General features: G+C 36.1%; 2 protein-coding genes across 2 annotated transcripts; both read right to left on the bottom strand.

Moving 5' to 3' along the window:
• Positions 1 to 1245: 1245 nt before the first annotated feature.
• Positions 1246 to 16040, bottom strand: mxra8b (matrix-remodelling associated 8b). The gene is made up of 10 exons (XM_026921434.3): positions 15885 to 16040; positions 9668 to 9694; positions 9256 to 9558; positions 9066 to 9167; positions 8345 to 8839; positions 4529 to 4687; positions 4376 to 4406; positions 3487 to 3554; positions 2365 to 2442; positions 1246 to 2279 (listed from the first exon to the last, which is right to left on the bottom strand). The coding sequence occupies exons 1-10, from the start codon at positions 15931 to 15933 to the stop codon at positions 2254 to 2256; spliced, it is 1338 nt and encodes a 445-aa protein (XP_026777235.3). The 5' UTR covers positions 15934 to 16040; the 3' UTR covers positions 1246 to 2253.
• A 482-nt stretch (positions 16041 to 16522) lies between these two features.
• Positions 16523 to 21167, bottom strand: aurkaip1 (aurora kinase A interacting protein 1). The gene is made up of 4 exons (XM_026921028.3): positions 21057 to 21167; positions 20085 to 20186; positions 19542 to 20005; positions 16523 to 16782 (listed from the first exon to the last, which is right to left on the bottom strand). The coding sequence occupies exons 2-4, from the start codon at positions 20134 to 20136 to the stop codon at positions 16669 to 16671; spliced, it is 630 nt and encodes a 209-aa protein (XP_026776829.2). The 5' UTR covers positions 20137 to 20186; positions 21057 to 21167; the 3' UTR covers positions 16523 to 16668.
• Positions 21168 to 25922: the final 4755 nt, after the last annotated feature.

Genomic DNA, 25922 nt, shown 5'->3' with positions numbered 1-25922 from the left:
TACTTTACAACACAATCCTTAAAAATAGTATTTTGTTATATTTGTGTATAAAAGTATACTGTGTAAAAGTATACTGTGTATATTTTTATTTAAGAAAAGCCTCTAGCAGGATATTTCATTATAACCAGAATGTGTCTTAGTCAAGCTGTCAAAATGATCTAATACTACCAACAGCTGTTTCAGAAATTCTACACACTCAGCCATGTGTAACATTATTTGTTGCATGTTGACAATATGCCACATATGAATCAGATGAGACCTGATTACAAGCAAAATATAGATTCATTCTGGTATTTTACGTTAAAATGTAGATAATGGCCATCATATGACAATTCTTGTTGCATGTCTGTGGTGTCTTTCATACATATACACACCCTTGAATTTTTCCACATTTTGTAGTGTTACAACCTGGAACTGAAATGGATTTAATGGGCTCATTGCACAGAACTCCAGAAGATGAATGTCAGTGTCCTTCATCAGGTTTGTAAGAGTACTTCCAATCTCTTTCCATCTAGTAAACTGGAGAAAAGCTTCAAACTGTATGCATCTTCATGCATGCACAATTACAAAGGTAAGAAAATAGATATCTTATACTGTATTTAACTCAACTTATATAAACGTAGGAATAATATTTAGAGAAACATGAAGGATAAATTGCTGTCTCAGTGTACTGACAAATGTAAACAATGCTGGCGGGAAAATGAGAACCACACTACTTCTAAACAGAAATGCGTCATAGCACTGAATGCATGCAGTCCTTTGGGATTACATGTCATGAATTTACAGCAAAGTTGCTTCTCTGATTAATGCCCTTCTCACCCGGTCACTGACATTTGGTTGATGGCTTCCTCTAGGCAGAGTCACGGTTGTGCTACATTCTTTCCATTTTTTTAATGATCTGTTAACTCTATTCAACTAATTGTATGACTTCTAATGGCAACTATTTGCACCAGAACTACTTTAGGGGATTCAGGGTGAATGGGGGTGAATACTTATGCAGTAACATCCTTTATGTTTTTATTTGTAAATATATTTTGCAGACTATATAGTTTTTCCTCCACTTCAATATTCTGGGTATTTTGTGTAGATTCATGGCATATAATCCCAATTAAATCCACTTCAGTTCACTACAAAATGTGGAAATGTTCAAGGGGAGTGAATACTTATGCAAGGCACTGTACATAAGGTGGATGAAAATTAAGTGACATTACCAATATTAACGGCATAAAGACTAACTCAAGCGGATTCCTTCAAAAAATGTAGTTTATTAAATTCGAATGCCATGTTTTGTACAAAGCCCATCATACCAGTAGAATCTGCTCTGCTTGTTTGCAGCCATTTCAGTTTCAATGCTGTTTCCTAAAAGCACTGCGTAATAAAGCTGTAATGTCACCTAAGACCTTATGAGTCAGTGTATTGTTTCTCAAAAGCCCAAAACTGAGTCATAAAGATCAGCGTCGTATGAGATCATCATTGCAAACCTGGGCCATACTAAGAGAAAATAAATGTAATAAATGCAGTCTAAAGATACATAGCTTCCTCAAGTACGCGTAATGCACATTTCTAGGCCTAATTAGAAAATAGAACGACAGTTCTCTCTGTGTGTCTAGCTCATGTGGCAGGATAACAAAATTGCATAGTGCTGTGCGCATAAACAATAAAACTAAATAAAGACAGGCTACCAAATGCCTGGAAAATAGCATAAAAATACACAAAATATTTATGTACACATATGAAGGAGACATGAGAAGTTCATTCCACTTACATAAGTACATATAGCCCTGGAACCACAAATAGTTAACTTCCTGAGTGTTTCTTAATCAGACTTGCTCAGACACATTTCATTTCAGTAAAAGCAGTCAATGCTTTTCTTCTAGAACGTTCCATCAGGTGAGCTCAGGTTAGCAGGGCGAAACTGTTGATGAAACTGCCATCAGTATCGATTTACCTTATTGCTTTCATTGCATTTGTTTTCACTTGTTATAACAGATTACAATCATAGCACACTATATTTATACCATTAAACATCGACTACTGACCTTTAAATGACACTACACAAATGATGTCGACTTCAAGGAAAACGTTTTTTTGCACAGATCACTGCGATTCTTTACATTACAAACAGACAGACTACAAGCATGTGGGTGTTTAGACTTCTCCTGTTAACTGTACAGTAAAGCTCCATTGTGTACTCCTGTAGTTTTCCTGAATCCTGTAGAGCATGCCCTGGACCAGCCAGCAGCCTGCTATCAGTTACTTCCGTGAAAATTTCTCCATTTCTAGTAAAGAAAGAGAAACAGAATGTGAGAGAAAGAAAGAAATTGCACTGTTATTTATCCACAACTGACCTTAAACTATAATCACCTCTGTTGAGATCGATCTCTTTCGGGGCACAATAGTTGTTCATCTCCACCCTCTCTTTCATTATGTTGTTCTTGTAGTCTGAAAAAAACAGTAATAAGAACACCTATTTGTAGACCAACATGAAAAAAGAACTCTTTGCACTATAACACAACTAAAAATGTTATTTAATAACTTTGCCTAAGTTGTTAGCTTAGCTAGACATCTCCAGCAAAATCTAGCCAACTCGGATAACATGCATGTTAATGTTAGCCTAAGTATTATGTCATGTATTTAAACCAAGCACTAGCAAGTTAGCTAAGATGAAGGTATGTTATATTGAATATACCACTTGCTAGCAGGGTAGTTAACACTGGCTTTACTATTATATTTGGTATGCGAATGGCTAGTGTCTCTACTAAGTTAGGTAACCTTAGGCAAACTACTGTAATATATTAGTAGCCAAGGGCAGTAACAAGCTAGCTAGCATTAAGAAAACTATTATGTTGTATGGATTGACGTTACCACTGATTTTCTTTTCAATCAAATACCATGTAATACCAATACTAGAATCCCGATATCAATACAGATTCTTTGAAAAATATGTATTAAAAAGGGGAAATTTATTATTTCTACACTGCAAAGATTGGTATGAAGTATTATAGCTCAACTCTAAATTCAGCAAGTGATATCAAATCAACATAGATGCGCACAATATCAGCAGTAAACAAAGTAGAACTTATTAACTTTAAATAAATTATGCTGTATATACAAGTGTTTGTTTTAGATCAATTAACATACAGACATATTTGGGTGTAAAATCTATAACAGTGACTATCCAGATTGCTCTTTTGAGGAAAATATACATCACTCATCACAGGGAGCTAGCTTATTGCTAACAAAAGAGAAACATGGAAGCATCCATGTTTTTTTTTTCCACTTTGTAGTTCAAATGCAGGGAGATCGCAAATTTTCGAGTTCCCATTTCCAAGGTAAGTCAAATGCAGCCTTTTAAATTTCACCGTGGCACAAATATCCACTGTCTAAAAATAAATTAGATGTGTAGTCTTTTTTGTTGTTGTTGAAATGTTGAGATGTTGAGGACACTTCTTTTTATTTATTTATTTATTTATTTTTTTTTTTTACCAAGCTGGACTTCTTGATTGAAGGGTCTCAGTTCAGTAGCTTGCATTTCAATTTCCATCCTGTGACTCCTGTTCAAAACACATATACATTAGGAAATTTGCATGGTACGTGATATACTATAACAAATACATTTTAAAAAATGCTCCTTATTATTCAGTACATGCATAATGCACACTGTGTACAGTGTTGTGATAAATAATATATTCAATACATATAGTTTACATCAATACATTTATACCACAGTGCTGTTGAATTCTCTATTCTGTTTGGTGACAATGTTTTGATTAATTTTCTGAAGAAAAAAAAAACATGGCTCTGATAGTAGCGGCAGCTACAAGGTATATATTGATCTCCTTGTTCTAATAGATTATAGTTTCTATAGTACCAACTTACACACGGACTTGTATGAGATTCATAAAGTATGTAATTATTGATATGGTGTTTGGTGGCACATTTTCTATAAGGAGATGTTTATTTAGCATTTCTGGAAGGAGTCTCCAGTGTCACGGCTTTGTAACAGTCAAAGGTAAAGCTGTAACTGTACGTTTTCTGATGCTGGCGTGTCTTCAGGAGGGAAGGGAAGAGGTTTATGGCTTTTATAACAAAAGTGAGAGCAGGAATTAACTTGTTTTGTGGATGTTCCACTGTAAACATATAGAAACACTCTAGTGTTGGCAAATGGCTGTGGTATAAGTGGAAAAAAACGAATCAGGACATGCTGTTATTGGAAAATAATCAACTTCGGTTATGTTGGGCCACATCACACCAAGCTGTTGTTGTTTTTTTTCCTATAATAGCACACCCCATGATATTTTATTCCTCACATAAAGAAATCCCAACTATAATCCTATAATAATGGAGTAAAATAGTTCAGATTTTAGCTCCTCACCGGTCAGCCCTCCGAATGTCGTACTCCAGCCCTGAAAAACAGTAGTAGTAGTTGCTTTTTAGACTCAGCCTTGAAGACTTGACCCATTTGTTTAATGTGGGCTTATAAATGAGCAATATAGTTGGTCAACCAAAGAATAAATAATGACACTACCTTTCTTTTTGCAGTGTCTTGTGGTCATGATGATTCCTATGAGCATGAGCAGTAGCAGCAGGAAGAAAGCCAGGATGTAACCAGCCTGGTGTATGAGGTGAGACTGGCTCTCAGGCAGGATGACGTTAAACACATGTGAGGCTTCCACCTTGTTTATATCTGCACCAGAGAGGAATAAATCATGTAGTACAGTAACTATAATTACTATCATTGTTTTTTTTTTTTTTAGGTCAGATGAGCTCTGGAAACCTAGAAGTCATAGAAGATTGTTGTGGTTCAGGTACATTCTACAGATCGAAGCTGAATTATCCTGTCTCTTTAACAGCTACAGTGTGCAAGCGGTTTGTTTTTCCCCTTCACACGCGTGCCAGCAAGCAAAGAGCAGGGAGGAGCTGGGTTTCTTGTTAAAATGATTCTCAGGCAAAATGAGTTCCAGACCTGATCTCATGCAGCTGCAATGAAGAAGAAAACATACAGACCGGCAGAGAGGGGGAGACAGGAGGAAAGAGGAGAAGGAGGAGGGATGTGTTGTTTGTGGTCAGCCAGTCTGTAGGCCTGCTCTCCATTTACTTCTTGCCATTCACAATAAGCGAAAAGACAGATATTATGTCACTGATCACTATGCCATTTGTACTATTTCATGCAAATAAACTTGAAAAAATTTGAAACTCACACACAAAAAAAAAACCTCCACAAAAATGAGGGATCAAGTGACATGACCTGATTTTGACTGAGTTTGAGTCAGGATTTGATCAGACTTGACTCAACAAATAATAATAATTAAAAAAAGATTTGCAACTGAACTTAAGTTTGACATAAATCATCTGATGGAACTTGGTCATATGACTCAAAAACACCACCCATTTGGGAAGAAGAGAGAGAGTTCTACTGTTTAAATAAAATGTGCTAAAAGTTTCAATGACAAACAAGTAACGTAGCAGTGATAATAAACTGTTTTATACCACAGCGCTGTCAAATTCGCGTATCAGAAAGTGTGGATTAATTTTCTATAACAACACGACTCTGACAGTAGTTCTGGCTATAACATAAATGATAAGCCTATATTAATGGACTCATTGTACTACATAATCTTTTCTATAGCAACAGCTCATTCACAGGGACTTGTATGGCAGATGATCCATATAATCTAAACCTAATAATAAACGGATTAAGAAAACGTAATGTTCTTAACAAAGAAAAATTTATAATCATTGATATGGTGAAGTTCTCTGTAAGGAGACTGTAAGTTCTCAGTGTCAGTGATTTGTAACAATCAGTAAGTTTTCCCCCATGGGAAAAGTATGAGTATTCACAGTACAGGAGTTTGCGCTTTCTGGTTTTGCAGTAACGTGACATGATGGGGCTTTTTTTTGTCTGATTAACATCAAGATAGAGGAAAAAAGAGAGGCTAGTGAGGGAACAACTGATGATAGCTGCAATAATGTAAGTGATAACTCGTCTCATAGACGTTCGACAACATTAAATGTACTATCCACAAAGTTATGTATTTCTAATATATAATATATATTATATATATATTATTTTATATATATATATATATATATATATATATATATATATATATATATATATATATATATATATGTTGTTTATATAAATGTCATATAATACTATTACTTTGGTGGTGTTAAGTGTTAAACTTGGTATGGAATACATTCTGACTTGTTTATGAGTTTAAGACTTCACTTACATCTTGTCTGTCTTTATAGGACTTGAGTGTTAAGACTTGAGGCTGAGTTGTTTTGCAAAACAGTGACTTCTTCCTGCCTCTGCAACTCCATGCTCTTAAAAGTGTTTAGTGCCATGTCAGCAAGTCTCTTGTAAATACTAAGAGTGAGTTTAATGGTGAGTAACGATAAAGTCAGCTTTTGGAAGCATTCATCACCATGATTATGTATAATTCTTTACTCATGAACCACAATATTACCATAACCATGTGTGTTATCTGAATTTTAGGGGCTTTCTTCTATTTAGAAGGAGCTTATTCATATTTGAAGGTATGTTCCCCAAAAAACAGCAAACCAAGACTAAGCAGCACCAAAACCTCCAGACGATATTCAGCTTTCTTTACTTAGAAAGGAATGCAGAAAAAAATGCTTCACAGACAAGACGAGATGGGAATCTCACAGAAACAACCCGCTTTCTTTGATGGCACTGCTAACCAGATGTTGTACAGATGTAGCACACTTCCCTTTCCACACCGAGATACACATTCGCCACAGCAAGACTGTGTGATACTGTCATAGACCACAAGGCTAAACTCGCATTACTCACTCAGAAAGTAAAAGTTTATTGCTCCGCTCTGCAGAATGAGTTCAGACATTCCTTAAGCGAGGAAACATTTGTCTTCAGCAAACCTTTATCTTACGTGAGCTTTTATATTCAATATTCAATAAAAAGACAAAAACAAACAAAAAAAATTGTCTTATTTTAGACAAATCATTTTTTAGTAGTAGATTTTTAAAAAAAAAAGAAAAAGAAGAAGGAAATAATAGAGAGGACAAAAAAAACCCTTTCATGTCGGTAAAAAGGCATTCCAGTTCTCATATCACAGTCTGTCAATCACTAAAGCCAGACAGGACTGAGAAATAAAACACAGGAAATCATTAGTGGAGGAAATGGCCACAAGCACTTTGAAGCTCTGTAATGAGACAAGGAGCATGCACAATATTTGCATGCAGCCTATTTTTTATTTTTCCTTTGGATTCTTGCAAAGAGGTGACGTTAAGCTTTTGTTCATTAAGTGTAAAGAATACAGCTTCAAATCAATGCCCCAGTCTCGATAATCACGATGCAGCAACACAAATTCCAAACAGTGTATTCCACAGGGAAATTAGGTGGCAATACCACATGCTCACATTTTCATTAGCAGTGTACTATTATTTCAAAATGTTGTCCCTGGGTGTTTCTTACTCTATTTCTTCCTCCTAGTTGACACTATATGGCCAACAGTATGTGGAAACCAATCACACTCATATGCGCTATATGAGCATCCCATTCCAGATTTTGCACACACTTTGCTGTTATAGTAAGCGCCACTATTCTGGGAAGGCTTTCCACTAAATTTTGTAGCGTGGCTGTGGTGATTTGTGCTCATTCAACTACAAGAGCATGAGTGAGTTCAGGCACAGATGGCAGGTGAGGAGCCTGGGGTGCAGTCAGCGCTCCAACTCATCCCAAAGGTGTACAGTGGGGTTGAGGTCAGGGCTCTGTGCAGGCCACTCGAGTTCTTCCACTCCAACCTTGTCACACCATACACAGGGGCATGGTCATGCTGGAACAGGTTTGGGCCTCTTAGCTCCAGGGAAGGGAAATTGTAATGCTACAGCATACAAAGGCATTCTATACAATTGTGCTATATTTTCTGGCAACATTTTGAAGAAGGCTCACATATGGGAGTAATGGTAAGGTGTTCACATACTTTGGGCCATAGAGTCTAACTGTGCATGGCCTCTCTACCTGTCAGTCTGAAAAATAAGGTGTGCCCTCTGTGCCTATCAGTCCCAAAAATTAGGCGTGGCCTCTGTACCCATCAGTCCCAAAAATGAGGTGTGGCTACTGTGTCTGTCAGGTGCAGTGAAGGAAGTGTGGCATCCCTCTCCATAAAGCTAGCACTTATTTGGTTAAAATTAAATACTGTATCATAATTTCATTGCAAAATATCACGACTTTGTGTCATGTTGTTGTTTACTTTAAATACATTTTTCTTACATTTACTGTATTATTTTGGTAATGCCAAAAACACACACTTAACGAATAAAAAGGTGCTGACTGAAACAATAAATGATAAATTACCACGGTCATTATCCATGACTTGTGGGGTTTGTGTGGTTTCAGTATGAGCAGGTTGAGTGGTCAGAGCCTCGGTAGGGGCAGCTACAGGCAGCACAGGAGGCCCCACGATCACACGGAAGATGCGTCTCTCGTGCAGGCCGCAGTAGTGGTGGTGCAGGTGGCAGGAGTATAGACCTTTATCAGATGGTTGGATGTCATTAATTGTGAGGGAGAAGTCACCCATGCTGAAGGCATCACTTGAGATGTGCATCTTGCTGAGGTACAGTGGCCTGTACTCCCGCTTCTCTCCAGAGGCGTACAGATCAAGAAGCCGATCTGCCTGGTCACGCCTCACACCCGGACCCTGAAAGTCCCAGTGCACAACCTGCTGCCGGTCCTCTTGGAGCCCTCCCCTCCAAAGAGGGTGTCGGTTTATGCAGGGCAAGACCACGCTGCTGCCCTCCAACACTACAAACACAGACTTCTCCCCATCAAAAAAGCGCCTCTCCTTACGCGCTGTAAGACAGGAGATTAAGACAACATATGATATTTTCACCAGTTTTCAAGAGACTTTTTAATTTGAAACATACAAAACATTTGGTTGGAAATCTGCCCAGGCATGTAAATGTGATGGCTTATAGATTTATAACACAGAAATGAGCTAGACTTCAATATTTAACATTTGACAACTACGAATATAAAAGTACAACATAAATAATACTATAAATAGAACAGAACTTACGTGACTTAGTGACATTTAACTGGATTTGAATGGATTTGTCGATCTTGCAGTAATGGTGATGCAGGTTGCAAGTATAGGTGCCTTTATCGTTCATATCAACATCTGCACAATGAACAAAATCACAACAAATTTAGTGTGGACAAAAAAACTGTAACATGTCAACCACTGTACAGATTCAGGAGGATCGTACTATTGATGGTGAGAGAGAAGTTGCCGTCATTAAATGCTTCTTTTGAGACAGTGACTCGGCCCTTGTTGTAGGCGTTATAGACACGCTCTGTCCCTCCTGAGAACATGTCTAGAACACGCTCAACTCTGTAATCAGGACGGTTGCGGTTCAGGTCCCAGTGCACCACGCGTTGCCGGTCCCGAAGATGGTCCTGCCGCCACACGATTTTCTGGTTATGACATGGCAGAACGACTGTTGACCCCTCAGAAACTGTCATGTTCCTCGCCTCCACCACAATGCTCTGCGTGTTGACTTGGGCCCACACTAGAACACAAAAAATGCTAATTCTTTAATCTCTCATTTCCACTGTAGCACTAGGATGAATTTTGTGATAGAAGCTAATACTGATGATGTAGGCTGGTTAATTTCTTACCATGTGGTGTGAGAAAAGCAGCAGCCACTGAAATGCAAACAAAAGCCAATTATTAGTTTTATTTAAAAGGGAATTTGATGGTATTTGTTACATATGCCACATATAAAGAACATCACATTTAAATCAAACACTAAGAATAGATATGAAAATAACAGCGCCCGCCCGTATTACGACTGTTCAGGGTTCAAAACTCTCAGGGCCTTTTGTGCTTTTACGAGTGTGTATTTGCAGCTGGACAGTGCACTTTATTCCAACCACATAGTATAAGCACTACTGCATCTGTTGTTTGCTGAACGGCTCACACACTGTGTAGCACAGAGGAGCTATTCATCTTCAGTTTATGAACCAGATCCTCAATACCGTCGACGATCACTACACTAAAAGTGAAGTGTGTCTGCTTAAGGACAACAGCTGAGGCAGGACTTCTAGTCAATTAATTCAATAAAAAAGTCACATGACTGCACAAGATTGTTCTTAAGTGATGAATTACTGGAACTAAATGATGTATGCATTAGGCCTAGGCTAGATGAGCCCACGAATCAGACTCAGGAATGTACTGAGAGATGAAGACCAAACCCATGTAATCTCAGAGTTTATAAGACCAGGTGGTTTAGGAATCACGACAAGCTTTAAAACAGATCCCACAGCTGAGAGATATTATTCTTCATTTCATGTCTATTTTAAACCTTGAAGAAACACTGGGAGAACAATAAACTTTCCATGTTCAATTGATTCACTCTTCACTATGAAAACAACGATTCCTTCTCTGGTGCACCAAATTGAGTCAAATATTGTTTTTAACTATGATCTAACAGTGTATTTCACTCTAAAATTCATGGATATTTTGATACAAATGCTGTGCAAAAGTCTTTGTTTACGTGACGTTTATGTCATTTGTAGAATTTTTTATATGTTGTTAAATCAAATAATACATTAAGCAATCACCACTGTTCCAATTAAAACTTCATTTAGGCTGTCTGGGATCTATATAGACACAGGTGAGGGCCAACTCCAGCACGTTCTCCAAGATGCTTAAAACAAATTACAGCCGATTTTCTCATAAAACTGCATGACGGTGCACCTCAAAGAACTGATGCAGTTTTAAAGTGAAAGAGCGATCACACCAAATAATTTTAATTATAAGAAAGCAGGACACTACTGGTAGAAACAACAATTTTGGTCATGCCAATCATTTTTGAGATTATTTTAGATCTGTATCATGTCTTCTCTTAAACTGTAGTAATAAAATGATTAAAGCTCAGAAAACAGAAAAGTGTTTATTTCACAGTCTTTGTCTACTCATGTCTATAGCATTACCTTAAACTTCTTAAGCATCTCTGATGAAGGCTTTGATGAACTCTGCCCACTTGGTATTACTTCATGGGATATATCCCTGAAAAGCTTGTTTGCTCATATACATTTCAATTTATGTGTCATTATGATATACACTCATTGTCCATTTTAACAGGGACACCTGTACACCTGCTCATTTATCCAGTTATCCAATCAGCCAATCATGTGGCAGCAGCACAATGCATAATGTAGATAGAAGTCTTGTAGACAGAAGTCAAGAGCTTCAGTTAATGCTCACATCTCTGTGAACTCTGTGACTTTGTTTGTGGCATGGATGTTGGTGGCAGATGGGCTGGTTTGAGTATTTCAGAAACTGCTGATCTCCTAGGATTTTCACACACAAGTCTTTAGAGTTTACATAGAATGGTTTGGAAAAACAAAAAACATTGAATGAGCGACAGTTGTGTGGGTAGAAACACCTTGTTGACAAGAGAGGTCAGAGATAAAAGTCAAGAAATTGGCCAGGTTTGAGATGCCAAGAAGAATATTGTAACTCATATAATCACTATTTACAACTGTGGTGAGCAGAAAAGCATTTCAGCATGCACTGAACATCAAACCTTGAGGTGGATGAGCTACAAGAGCACAAGACCACATCAGGTTTCACTCCTGTCAGCCACATACAGGAATCTGAGGCTATCCTGGGCACAGACTCACCCAAACTGGACAGCTGAAGATTAGAAAAGAAATCACCTGGTCTTTTTCAAGTCTTCAACTATCTAGTTCCACTCAGTCTATGCCCATGACAGCCCCAGATTCCTGTTCTTGAACAAGAACAAGTGAAACCTGACATGGTCTTTTGCTGTTGTAACTCATCCACCTCAAGATTCGATGTTTTGTGCATGCTGAGATGCTTATTCTAGTTACTATAGACTTCCTGTCTGGAATTAATGCCCAGTCTGATCATTCTCCTCAGATCTCTCACATAAACAAGGTGTTTCAGCCTGCAAACCCTCCTCACACAGGATGTTTTTTGTTTTTCGCACCATTCTGTGTAAACTCTAGAGACTGTTGTGTGTGAAAATCCCAGGAGATCAGCAGTTTCTGAAATACTCAAACCAACCCATCTGACACCACCAACCATGCCACAGTTAAAGTCATAGAGATCACACATTTCCCCCATTCTGATGCTTGATGTGAACATTAACTAGATCGGAAACATATTAAACCACATTGAATCTATAAAACCATTCTTCCCAAAATCTTTCTTTTTCTATATTCAGAACCAAATAATTCACTTTCTCGATGACCTGCATTCATGAAATTTTGTTTATTTCTGTCCCTATTTCAGCCCATGGTATTTTCTTAAGAAATAATTTTCTCTCAAACCTTTCTGTAAAGGTATTTCTCTTGAGAGCATCTTCATAGTGAAATAAAAATGTTGCTTCTAACATCATCCAAAGGCTAGATTTTTGGTATGAAAATGTATGCATACTTAATTAGATGAAGCCTCATTTGAATAAATAAATGTCATTTGTTGAAAATGTTCCCATAAAAAAAAGTGATTGGGATAGCATTTTTTTAAAATTATCATATTCACATGTCTACCCTTAGTTTTGGTTTTTTTTTTTAACCATTGCTTCATAAGGCTTGGTACATTTGCTCTGTACCAAATAATTCGTCAATATACCAAAACAACCAACTCATCTATGAGGCACCAAATGGTGACAAAAGACACACCAGTATGAAAAGACAGAAACTCCTGAAGTTAAAAAAAAGAAAAGAAAAGAAAAACCCAAGCTTCAGTGCCACGCTGCCTGGAAGAACGAAAGCACACTTCCCATAAAAGCAGGAATCTTTGTCACCACCGAGCCTGAGGCTTGGACTCGGCTGGAAAGCACAGTGTGGCCACTGAAGAAAGGTAATACACACCAGCAGACCCTGTAATTTTCTTTCTGAATGTGCCACCCTGAAACCATACCTTGCACAGAAGCAAGGCTTGGCGAATAATGACTTAACAATGTGTCTGAAAATTGCCACATAGAAGCGTAGAATTAAGTGTGATGAGTCAGAAATGTTAACTGGAATTTACACTGTACTTTTCCCCAAATTGTTGTTAAACTAAGGCCAAATGAACAGCATTAAACAAACACTGATTATGTCAATGTGCTTAGTCAACCATCTTCACAGCCTTTTTTTTATAGGTAGCCTGCTCTTTCCTATCCTATTTAGCTTACTTTAAAAAGCAAGAATATGGACAATGCATCACAAAATGAGGCACACAACATACAGCAATACAGAAATGGAAGGAATACTCAGTGAGGATGTATAGAATAATGTATATAAAATGTAGCTTCAGAGGCATCACATAATTCAACTATTAGTTTATATATGTTTTCATCTGTAATCAAACTGGAAATGTTATGTTCCTTTAAATATGATGCTAACCAAAGATATCTAATCATCTACTAGGCAGGAATCAGGAAGCAGTAATCACATTGTTAATGTCACTTACTAGCACTTACAAGAATGTGGATGGTTAGAAAAGGAAACTTAATGTAAATAGTGTGTTCAACCAAATTTAAAATACCTTTTTATCTGGAAGTATTGTTTATATTTTAAAAACACGACTATGTTGCTGCTTAACAACAGACAAATGTTCAGTTTTGCGTCAATGGAAATATCAGGGGAAGAAAAAAAAATCCCACCAGATCTACAGTCGTAAATCATGAAAACTATCAAGAAGACAAATATGTTATCTGGGTAACTAGCATTTTATTCTTCTTTTATAAAACATTTATGCTCATGATTAGGCAATTTGAAGCACACTACCCTGAAACACAGTCATTAGATACAGCTGGCTAGTAAATACAGAACACACAATTTTGAACCTAAAAAGCTTTTCAAAATAAGGCAAAATTTCCAAATATCTTTGTATTTGTTTAGTCAAGTTGAGAAGAGTTGATAATAGTAATAATAATACATATATTATACTTATACAGTATATAATAAGTTGACCACCACTAACCCTCAAGCTAATTTAGTTTTCTAAAGGAAATCATGTTGTTTTTGTCTGACAGTAATGGACTAAAAAAAAAAACAAACTTAAACTTGAATAGGAATTTGATGCATGCAAATAATTTTTAAAAAATAGACTGCGTAAAATTATTTTTAGAGGATAAACTATACCTTTCCTTGTAGCAAAGGTGGTACCCTCAATGATACATACTTTGTACCTTTAATGTATGTTTCACCTGGAAACATGGATATAGTGTACGTATAAACATGTTCAAAGATACATAACGAGTTCATAATTCATTTTTAGAGTAACGTTTTAAAGGTACACTATATGTACTAAGTAAAAGAGACATATTAAAGGTACAAAAGGGTGTACTCCTGAGGATATCACCTCAGCAACCAAGAATTTAATACCTTTCTCTTCTGAGAGTGTATAATCTTAATCAAAGTATCTGAAAATAAGCTTGGTTTCTTTCTTTCTTAGATTAAACACAAATGGATTGTCTGACGTTGAAGTCAGTGGCTGGTTGTGTGTCGGCGTGTGTGTAGATAAACTGTTATTTGTTTCTCTAACATTTCACAGAGTATCTTTACACAAAGTCAACATCCTTTCGTAGGAGAAGGCCCAGGCTGATTCATGCTCTGCTTCTACTCCTTACAATAAAACTCTCACCAGCAATCATGCTGACGCTGTACTTTTCCTTATGACTGATAAACTAAAAAGTTCAGTCCACTCCCCAAACAAGTCCTGACACACTGCAGACTGTCCGCTCCCGCTGATAAATACAAAATGCAGAGGCTCTACATCTGCTCAGAAGAGCACAGATATAATCACAGGCCTGGGCTGTAACTAGTACTGTCCATCACGCATAAACACACCAGCACTACTCTTACAGCTCCAGGGAGAGGAATATAGGTGTTTAGCCAAATAATGATTTATTGAGAAGACAAAAAAAAATTGACCCTTTATTTATATGCACATCCAGATTTTTTTTATTTTGGGTTGCTTTTTTTTTTTTTTTTTTTGCTTAAAGTTGCATGATATATGAATTTTGATTCTGTCTACATATCAAATATTAAAAAGTAAAACTGTATGCCTGAAATAATAATAATAATAATAATAATAATAATAAAATCTTCTAATGGCCAAAATCTTTAACATCGAGGTTTAAAATATGTTAAAGACAGTTTATTTTATTTTATTTTTTTGAAAATATCATTTTTGAACATACAATATCTATAGTTTGGGACTGCTGCATGTTGCAAAGCGGTAAAAAAGGTTTAAAAAAAAGATTTAAAAAAAAAGGTTTTAAAAAAAAAAAACAAAGCAAACAAACCATAGTTTGAATAAATCTAAGGCATTCGGTTGAGACTTTTTACTTTTTTTTTTGTCTTTTTTATGTAGAAGGTTAGTAAAGATTGAGAATAATGAATAGTGAAAATATAAATAAATGAAATAAATGAGAATAAATTAAATTACAGTAATGCTCACAAGTGATTTCGAGATGATCTTATATTTTCCTAAAGCATATAAAAGAAGAGCTTTAAACTAATTGTGCATAAGTGGACACTATGCTCTCTTTATGGACTCTATGAAAGGGTTAAACACAACAGTGAAACACATTTTGTCATCATTTAAATGTAATGTAGACAATGAAAATATCTCAGGATCCTGAAAATAGATGAATAGAATTGATGCTAAATCTGCTAAAAGTAAACTAAAATGTTAATGTTGATATAAATCACAAAACAAAAAAGCTGTCCTGTTACTATGCAGAGGGGAAAAGTTTGCAGAAGCATGGAGAACAGATGGAAAACAAAAAGGAAAAAAAACACCAAGTTCATGCAGAAGGGATTCTGTGTTTGTGTTTGGAAAGTTGCAGAGAAGTTAAAAATAGATACTTACTGAAAAAGATCCCCACCATTTCACACAAAACCCGCGATGGATCCTTCATTCTGCACAACAGGTGATGGAGGTCAGACTTTTAAACACTGAGCATCACCTGAGAACTTCTTCTACCGGTGACAACAAAAACCCTGGCGCGTCCGGGTCTGGACCACCAAAAGCCCCGCCCCCGTTGACAGACTCCGCCCCCGTTCCAAACGCCGCCTCACTGCCTCCATCAGTGCACTACATAGAGTGTATAATAAACGGTTTCTACGCCCTATGTAGTGCACTATGTCTCCAATAAGGCGGCATTTGAGATCCAGCTTCTGACTGTGAAACTCTAAACTTTCCCTACCCCCATTTCTGTGATTTTTTTCAGTCAGTTCATCTCAGGTTGTTTGTCTTCAAGTGTCCAAATTTAACACTACCTCTTAGGAATGTACAATATAATACAAATCAAGGAGGTTAATAAGATAAGACTACAACATATTATAAACCTATTTAAACCTAAATGTTGGTATTCCTAATATTAGTTCATAGTAAACATGTCAGTAAACATGCAGGATTTAAAATGGAGCTCTGGTACTCTCTAGTGGCAACTTGAGAAGAAAGTCATCATGTAGGAAAAAACAAATATGAAGCAATATGGCACACTGTCGAGGTGGTAAAAGTAGTTTATTTCTGTTCCACTATTATATATGAGAAGTCACATGTTTCTGCCAAGATGTAGCAATGGCAAGTTGATGATCTAAAAAGCAACACCAGTCCTAAACAAATACATTATTTTACACAGTAGTAGTCATCAGCGGCGCTTAACTTGATGTCTGACGTAGATTTTAGGTGTGATCCATCCCTCAGGGGCTTTTTTCAGTCCTGCTCGCCTCCAGATTCTCGCAAGATCCTTCTCAAATCTAACCTGAACATGACAAACAGACAAACAGCAACCAGTCAGCGAGGTCCTGATGAAGCGTGGCATTCGGCATTAAGGTAAAGACCTCTATAATTAATCATTTTATTACAGACAGTGCTTTATTTGGTTAATACATACATACACATATACATTATATATATATATATATATATATAAGAACTTATGCTGATTTGGCATTTTTAAAATCAATGAAAAATTTCTTATTTTTCTCAAAATAAACATGCAGTTATACATTTTGATGAATTTATTTTTAATTTTAATTTATTTATTTTTTGTTAAACCTGTAGGATGTGTCTTTTTTGTTTACAATGAACAAAACAGCATTACTGAGTTTAAAATAAAAAATTATCACCGAAATCCTTAAATATTTATTCAAAGTCAGAGCATATGACAGACTTTAGGCACGAAAGGTCTGGATACTGTCAGTGTGGTGAAGCCTGAGCTTTCTAAGACACTATATGAAAATGTAAACATGAAGGATCCTCCCCAGTGCCAAAAGCACACACACCCAAACATGTATACACACACACTCTCACTCACACACACACCCTCACAAACACCCTCACACCCACCCTCACACCCACCCTCACACCCACCCTCACACCCACACTCACACCCACCCTCACACACACACTCACACACACACTCACACACACACTCACACACACACTCACACACACACTCACACACACACTCACACACACACTCACACACTCACACACACACTCACACACACTCACACACACTCGCATACAGAGGGGAGTGCAGCAGAGCTCGAGCTCTGGGGGAGAAAATCAGTTTGGCTTACAGAGGTAGCTACAGTGCTGTAATATTGACAAAGACAGTTCCCTCAGCAAAACCCGTTCAATCCTTCAACACTTTTTGACCAATCGGATGAGAATTCGACAGTGCTGTGATTTACAATTAGTTATATTTATACAATTAGTTATATATATTTTCCAGAAATAAAAGCAATCTAAAGGATTATTGAGTACAAACACAATTGTTGACATTTTAGCTTTAGCTGCATTTACTTCTAGTAATTGATGCTTTTGTGCGCCCTCTAGTGCCTCAATAACGCACTGCAGCATTCCACATGCAGAGGCTGATAATTCTCGTCTACAGGGTGTCCCAAAAGTCTCCATACATAGGGGACATTAACACTTTTTAACAAAATCTGTTAATTTTCAAAAATTTTCATACTTCGTTTATAATTTTTTTCAGATAGCCTTTAAGAATGCCTTTGACAATAGAAGAACCTTTTGAAATCATTATCATGGCTGGATCGGGAAGCTGTCACAAGGTTGCGATGGACTTTAACAGGAAACAAGGCAAGAACATCACACACAACACTTTTCCCAAACTTATTAACAAATTCAAAAAGACTGGAAGTGTTGCAGACCAACCAAGAAGTGGACGTCCACAAACATCCACTGACGAAGGCACAACCAACATGGTGTTGGCGAACATAGTCCCCTATGTATGGAGACTTTTGGGACACCCTGTAGAATAGTAATAACTTATTGAACAGACTACAGTATAATAACAGATATGCGGACTAACACCATGGCACAAATGTGGAAAATTTAACCAGTAATCTGTACACAGCATACAGGAATCCTTCAAATGTGCATCAACATACTCACTTGTCAAAATGATATTTGAATTTAAAGTGAATAAAGCATTCAGTATATTCAGCTTATGGACAGGTACTAGTTTCAGTTGTGGAGTTGAACGTGAAGGAGTAGGCTTCAGTGCGCTGTGTAGATTTCTCCACATAGTTCACTTCTTGGTCTTAGCACAATGAACCTATGACAAAATCTTAACTATGGCTGGGCGATATGATGATTGTTGATATCGGGATAAATAACATGATAAAACTATAGGCTTTTCTGTGATATCATGGATATTGTGATTTCATTTTATAAATTTTTTTTTACAAACTGACTGGATGCAGCTGATTTGTTGTTAATATTTCGTATTTAATCTTAAAATTGAAAAATGTAAAAAAAAGTTTTGTAGAGATTAAATAATGTCTTATGTCTTTAATATCTTTAATTTCATATTAGGTACTAAATTTCCCTAATGGGAGCTCAAAAATCAAACTTACAGTAAATTACACAATTTATATTCAAGTTATTTTGACCTGAAAGTAATATAAGTGCTAAAAATAACTCATCTTTAGCAATTCATTTAGTATAATTTTGCTTTCTCTCCATTTCTTATTTGCATTCTTACCACTGCGCACATCTCTGGTGAAGATAAAGGTAAGATATATTTAATATTTTGAGATAAATTGTATAACTACAGTGCTATAAAATTCAAAGAGATGACCGGTCTTAACTGTACATCAATTGTTATGTAGTATAGAGAGCATCAACTGAGTGAAGGAGCAAATCTATCCACCCCAAGTGTAAAAGATGAGGTCTTTAAATCTGCTTAAACGCTTTTTTTTTTTTTTGCACATCAAGAAAGAATATATGTAATTAACCAAAAAAAAGGACCCCCCCAATAAACAAACAAACAAACAAATAAATAAAATAACATTTTATACTCATAGCCCTACGTTATTATATTCACAGCCCAGGCAATGTTTTTGTTTTGTTTTTTTTAAAAAAAAAAAAAAAAAAAAAAAAAACAGACTATGAAAGAATACAGAAAAATATAGATAAATTCTGTCAAGATCAAGACTCATTTTATCAATGCATCATCTACATACAGCATATTTCATAAAAATGACTGACCTGCTTTCTTTTCTGTCTGCGCTCCTTGATGCGCCTCCTCAGGAACTTGGTCCGTTTCAGCAGCTTCTTGTATTTGTGTCTGTTCATCTTCCTTCGCCGGATCTCCAGCACGTTCTTACAGCTCAGCGGTGTGGAGCTCTCGCCATCCTCCAGTACAGGCACAGCCGAGGGAGGCAACACCACAGCCTCCTCTATCAGCTCGCCTTTCTCCAAAGGGACAGGAGCCTGGAGAAGCGGAGGTAGTGAGTACCGCAGAGAAAGCCAGCTCTCTAAAGGCGTAACGGAGAGTTTCCGGGGAATGAGGAACTCCTCTAACTCCGGCTCGAGCACTGTCCATAGTTTAGGGGGCTGCTTGTTGTCAGTGGCTGATGTGGAGTATCTTTGTGTATGATTTGTCATAAAGCTGGCAGAACGGCAGTGTTGCACTGCATTGTGTACAGACTTGCACTGGTACTGATGTGAACCTGCCAGGGAAGGAAGGTTACACAGGTATTCGAATAAGTATGTAAGGAGTAAATCATGAAAAACATTCAGCACACTTACCAGACAATCTGAAGAACACATTCAGCCGTGGGATTAACCTTGTGACAATCATGACTAGGTCCTATTGCTGGTGCACTCTCATGTGTGTCATGTAAGTTCTCCCTTAAACATGAATTTAAAAAAAAAAAAATGCATAAATTATACAGCATATTTAATCACATATAAAAAGTATAGCGTATATACTGCATATATAATCACATATAAAACTATAACATATATACTGCATATATAATCACATATAACAAGTATAACATATATACTGCATATACAATCATATATAACAATGATAACATATATACTGCATATATAATCACATATAACAATGATAACATATAAACTGCATATATAATCACAGATAACAATCATAACATATATGATTATACATTCAGTGTATGTTATAGTTTTTATATATGATTATATATGCAGTGTATAACAAGTATAGCATATATACTGCATATATAATCACAGGTAAAAAGTATAACATATGTGATTATATATGCAGTGTATGTTATAGTTTTTATATATGATTATATATGCAGTGTATAACAAGTATAGCATATATATTGCATATATAATCACAGATAAAAAGTATAACATGTGATTATATATGCAGTGTATGTTATAGTTTTTATATATGATTATATATGCAGTGTATAACAAGTATAACATATATACTGCATATATAATCACATATAAAAAGTGATTGCACGTTTTAGAGACTCATAAAAAATACTGTTGTTGCTACACAGCCTAGCAGAATCAGTATAATCAGCTGAAAGCAGCTTTATTCTATGCTATAACATGAGTTGCTCGCTTGTTTCTAGGCAGCTGTTTGTTAGCCAGCTAGCTTAGCTTCTTAGCAATAATAACAAGGCTTAGCTATCAAACACACACTGGTGTAATTTATTCCATACAACAATATAACCCCGTATGAAATTAATAACTTTGCCTATTTTTCAATTAAGGACTTACTTAAACGGAGAACTGAATACACCGCTTCAATGTGACTCCGAGCACTTCCCGTCCGCCCTCTAAAGTCTTCCCCCGTGTTAGTGATCCGCCTGTCACTGTTCCGGGACGGGAAAATGCTAATTACTCTTCATTACCAAATTTTTCTCTTGTAGAACCTATAAGTATGATTCTGAACGGGTTCTAAAGAATAAGATTGAACAGATATGTGCGTCACAAAATGTACCCTAGGATGCATGAAGCAAAAACAAATAAACAAACAAACAAACAAAAAAACTACACAGTGCATAAAGTGGGTTAAATGACCTGTATTGGAGTCAATGGGGGGCCATGGTGGTTTAGGGGTTAGCACTGTTGCCTTGCACCTCTGGGGTTGCGGCTCGAATCCCGCCTCCGCCCTGCATGCGCAGAGCTTGCGTGTTCTCCCCGTGCTTTGGGGGTTTCCTCCGGGTTCTCCGGTTTCCTCCCCCAGTCCCAAGACATGCATTGTAGGCTGATTGGTGCATCCAAATCGTCCGTAGTGTATGAGAGTGTGTGCGATTGTGCCCTGTGATGGATTGGCACCCGTCCTGGGTGTCCCCGTGTCCCCTGCCCTGTGCCCCGAGTCCCCTGGGGTAGGCTCCCAGCTACTCCATGACCCTGTGTAGGATAAGCAGTAAAGACAATGGATAGATGGATGGATTCAGTGGTTTCCTCTCATAATTTACTAACTAGCTTATCCATAATTCCAAATATTTCAAAACTGATCTGTCATATAATTTCTGTGTTAAACTACAGAATTTGTAGACAAAATTTACCTGACAGGATCACAGGAGTAGTGTGGTTTGTGCTTGCTGTGATTCGAAAATTCTATTATGACTGTTGCTATGACAACTGATGTCATGACAACTGTTGTCTGAGGCAAATTCTTGGCTCAGAGACAAAATTCACAACAGATTTTTGAGTAATCCATGAAGTTTTAAAGAAAGAAATATAATATAAATATTATTATTGACAAAACCTTATTTAAAAATTCCATACCAAAAAACCGTATTAAAAAATACCATGTTAAGTCAAAATTCCACAGCAAATGTACATGGGTCATTTTGACCTGCTTTATGAAAACTTACTTTTTCCCAAACTATGACCAAGAAATATGAAAATTACATTGATGATGGTCAGAAACAAGTTTTTAAGGCTTACATGAAATATAAAAAAAATGTTTTTATTGATCAAATATTTCAAAAATCACACCCTGCTGGTCAAATTAACTTTTTGCATCCTAGGGTTAAATTGAAAAGATAGAGCCTAAAAATAACTAGCACCATCACAAACTGGTCCAAATCAAACAAAATTAGTAATGTACTAAGATAAAATATTTGATGTATATATTTCTGGAGTCTGTACATGTCTCATTATAATAATGTCTCATTATTTCTTTTCTTCTTTTAGCACATATTTCTCACTCACTGTCTTTTAGTAGCTGCTCTACCCTGGTCAGGGTTGCAGTGGATCCAGAGCCTATCCTGGGAACACATCCTGGGTCCTTCACAGAGCACCATGCACACACACACACACACAAGGGCAAATTATCTTAGCCAATGCACCTATTTACATGTTTTTGAATGGTGGGAGGAAATTGGAGAACCCAGACGAACACAGTGAGAACATACTCAGAAACTCCACACAGACAGTAACAAGATCTCAGGAATCCTGGAGCTGTGAGGCAGCAACTCTATCTCCTGCACCACTGTGCCACCCACATATTATTTTCTTTAGTAATTATCAGGAAAATATAGCGAGCATTAGAAATCTAGAACAGGCAGGGCCTAAACTAGCACTTTCACTAAATTTACCCACATTAAATAGAATGAGTAATTAAATTTACTGCATTTATTTACTATAATAGCAGGAAGATTGTTTCTAGACAATGCAAATAAAACATTTAATTTATTTATTCATGGAGTCTGTTCAGTCTCATTATTTCTTTTCTTCCTTTTATACACATTGCTTTCTTTAATAATTATTGCACGTGCCGCTTCATCACACAATTCCTTATCTTTAATAGTAGTTTCTTTAGTTATTATCACAAAAGTATCATATTAATATGCCAAGTATCTAGTAATCTAGAAATCTGGAACAGATATTTGCCTAAACATATCCTTAAGTCATTTATTATCCACATCAAATAAAGTTAGAAATTACATTTATTAATTTTATTTATATTACAAGAAAGATTGTTTTTAAAAACATAACAGTTAATTTATTTCATTTAATTAGGTCCATGCCATCTCATTATACACTTCATTTCTTTCTTTAGTTGTAGTTTCTTTAGTAATTAACACAAATATACTATATTAATATGCCTAGTGTCTAGAAATGAAAAAGGCAAAACACCTTTTCAAATTTTAAAAGTCCAGTTCCAAAGTCTGTTTTGCCAGTTTAGCCATATTCTTGCAACATTTATTACAATTATGATATATTACAAATTCAGATGAGTAATGAAACAAATGGCTGATTAAGTGCTGATCTAGATGACAGGATATAATATAAAATGCTGAATGGTTATGCAAAAATGCTTCCTACGGTTCTATTTCACTGAAAGTCTTTTCACCTGGAACACTCATTAAACGACCAAATCACAAGTTGTGTGTTACATGTGCTATTTCTATAAATGTCAGCAGATGCCGGATGAATTTGCATGTCAGTATGCCACAGGCAGCAACTCTTACGCAAAAAAGGAGTGCAGTGCTTGTCTGAGACTGCCTTAAATGCATGGAGCAGAATGTGGTTTTAAGTCACAGACATCAACAAGTACTTAGATTTCTAGTTAGAGTAAAATTCATATCGTAGTGTTTAACAACATCAAGGCCGAGCTTAGGAAGCATCCTGATGCCTTCAAATCACTTTAAGAACACCTTACGAGCCAAGTGGAAGCTGGACTGGGCCATCAGAGGGGTGAAATGGGATTATAAAGACAGACTTGAATCACAATGTAGAGCCATTGACCCACAGTATGTGAGAAAGAGCCTGCAGTCTGTCACCTCTTACAAAGGATTTTACAGAGGTGCAATAACAGCTGGTGCCTGATCACAATTACTGCCTGATTACAGCTAAATAGAAAGAGCTCAGATGATCATTATCATAAAATAAATCCCAACACAATGACAGGCTAGGGCTGTATTATCTGCGATATGTATTGCTAATTACCAAAGAAATCATTATTGTGACAGAAGGATTTAGTTGAAAGAATTTTATTACCTTGATGGGAAAGTCACACCCATTTCACAAGGAATCATCCTTTTTTTTTTTTTTTTTTTTTTTTACAGGTGATTATGTGAGTAATATGCGATCACGTGTGAAAAACTGTGAACTCAGTTATACAATGTAAACTTTAATACAAGGCTGAGTCAAATGAAAATTTTAAGTGTGACATTATTTAGAGAAAAGTACATTAAATGTGTAGTTACAAAAGTTAAAGTGTACTATTGGTCCATTGTTGTCAATAGCCCCTTCTACTGGTAACTTAAAGCTGATACTCTTTTGTGAGGCCTTTTTGCAAAAAACAATGCAAATTTAAAAACTAAAAAAAAATCATTTGACTAGCCCATGTTTGTGGTTGTGTGAAAATCGATGAATCATGTTTTAACAATTTCATGTGAAAAATAAAACGCATGCACAGTCTGTGAAATGGCCGCATATGAGGAATGTGAGAAATGTGAAGTATCTATAAACAACATGGGGACATTTCACGCCATATGATTATTCACATGTGGATAATTATTCACATTTGATTATTCTATGTGACTTTTATGTGAGTGTAAGGACATTATTATCAAATCTCTGCTAAGATTTTTTCCAACATGAGATTTCAATTAAATTCTAATTTTATTTTCTGACACATGGTTATAATTGGAGCTCTGGTTGCTATGGACAAACTGAGTGAAGTTTACCACTAGTTAAAAATTCAAATAAAGCTCAATTTTAAATCAATCTCTGCCTGCTTCAGCCGTGGTACTATTCACAACCTGATATAATAAGGAAGTTTTGCAAAAATATATATAATATAATATAATATAATATAATATAATATAATATAATATAATATAATATAATATAATATAATATAATTAAATTTATGTCAACATGTAATGGCTGGCTCTGCTTATCCTGTGTATTCTTCTTCTTCTCATTATTATTATTATTATTATTATTATTATTATTATTATTATTATTATTACATTTAACACCCTTATTATCACATGGTGTGATCTCATGCAATGCATCCAGCAGCCAAACATTGTCTTTTGAAGGGCAATAAACATTCTGGTTAGCGTGCAAGGGTTATTGAGCAACTACTCCACAGTCCAGTTTACCTGCCAAGAACTTCTGTTTTTTTAGACATGGTGCTTTTTTTAGACATGCTTCTCTTTGAGCCAAATGCAGCAGGTATTAATATGGACTCTCTCTTATTATAACATGTCAAGACTCCTTTCACTACATAAACACTTCAAATTCCTTTAGAGCATTTTAAAATAAAAAGACTATAATTAAGTCTGTTTTGCCATTGCTTTATTTTGACAGATAAGTGTGTTGCCTGGTATTTGTTTGGGAGTATTTGGCAAAGAACAGAATTGCTGCAACCAGTATAACCTGGAATTAGACAGGCCACCTTGTCTAGTCAGATTTATATCCATGATAATAATGGAAAATTTCCATGTTATGATCCAAGCATTGTCATATGAATGTCATGTGAATTGTTTTGTCATACATGTTGTCTCTTTCGAGCCAAACTTTGCTATAAGATGACAGTAAATGTTTAACCCATCTTGTTCATCATTCACTTTTTAGTCAGCAGGTGTTGTGTAACAAAAATACAATGCCAAAAAA

The sequence above is a fragment of the Pangasianodon hypophthalmus genome, chromosome 16 (genome assembly GCF_027358585.1).
Source record: "Pangasianodon hypophthalmus isolate fPanHyp1 chromosome 16, fPanHyp1.pri, whole genome shotgun sequence".
Taxonomy (NCBI): domain Eukaryota; kingdom Metazoa; phylum Chordata; class Actinopteri; order Siluriformes; family Pangasiidae; genus Pangasianodon; species Pangasianodon hypophthalmus.
This window is presented reverse-complemented; position numbering and strand designations above follow the sequence as displayed.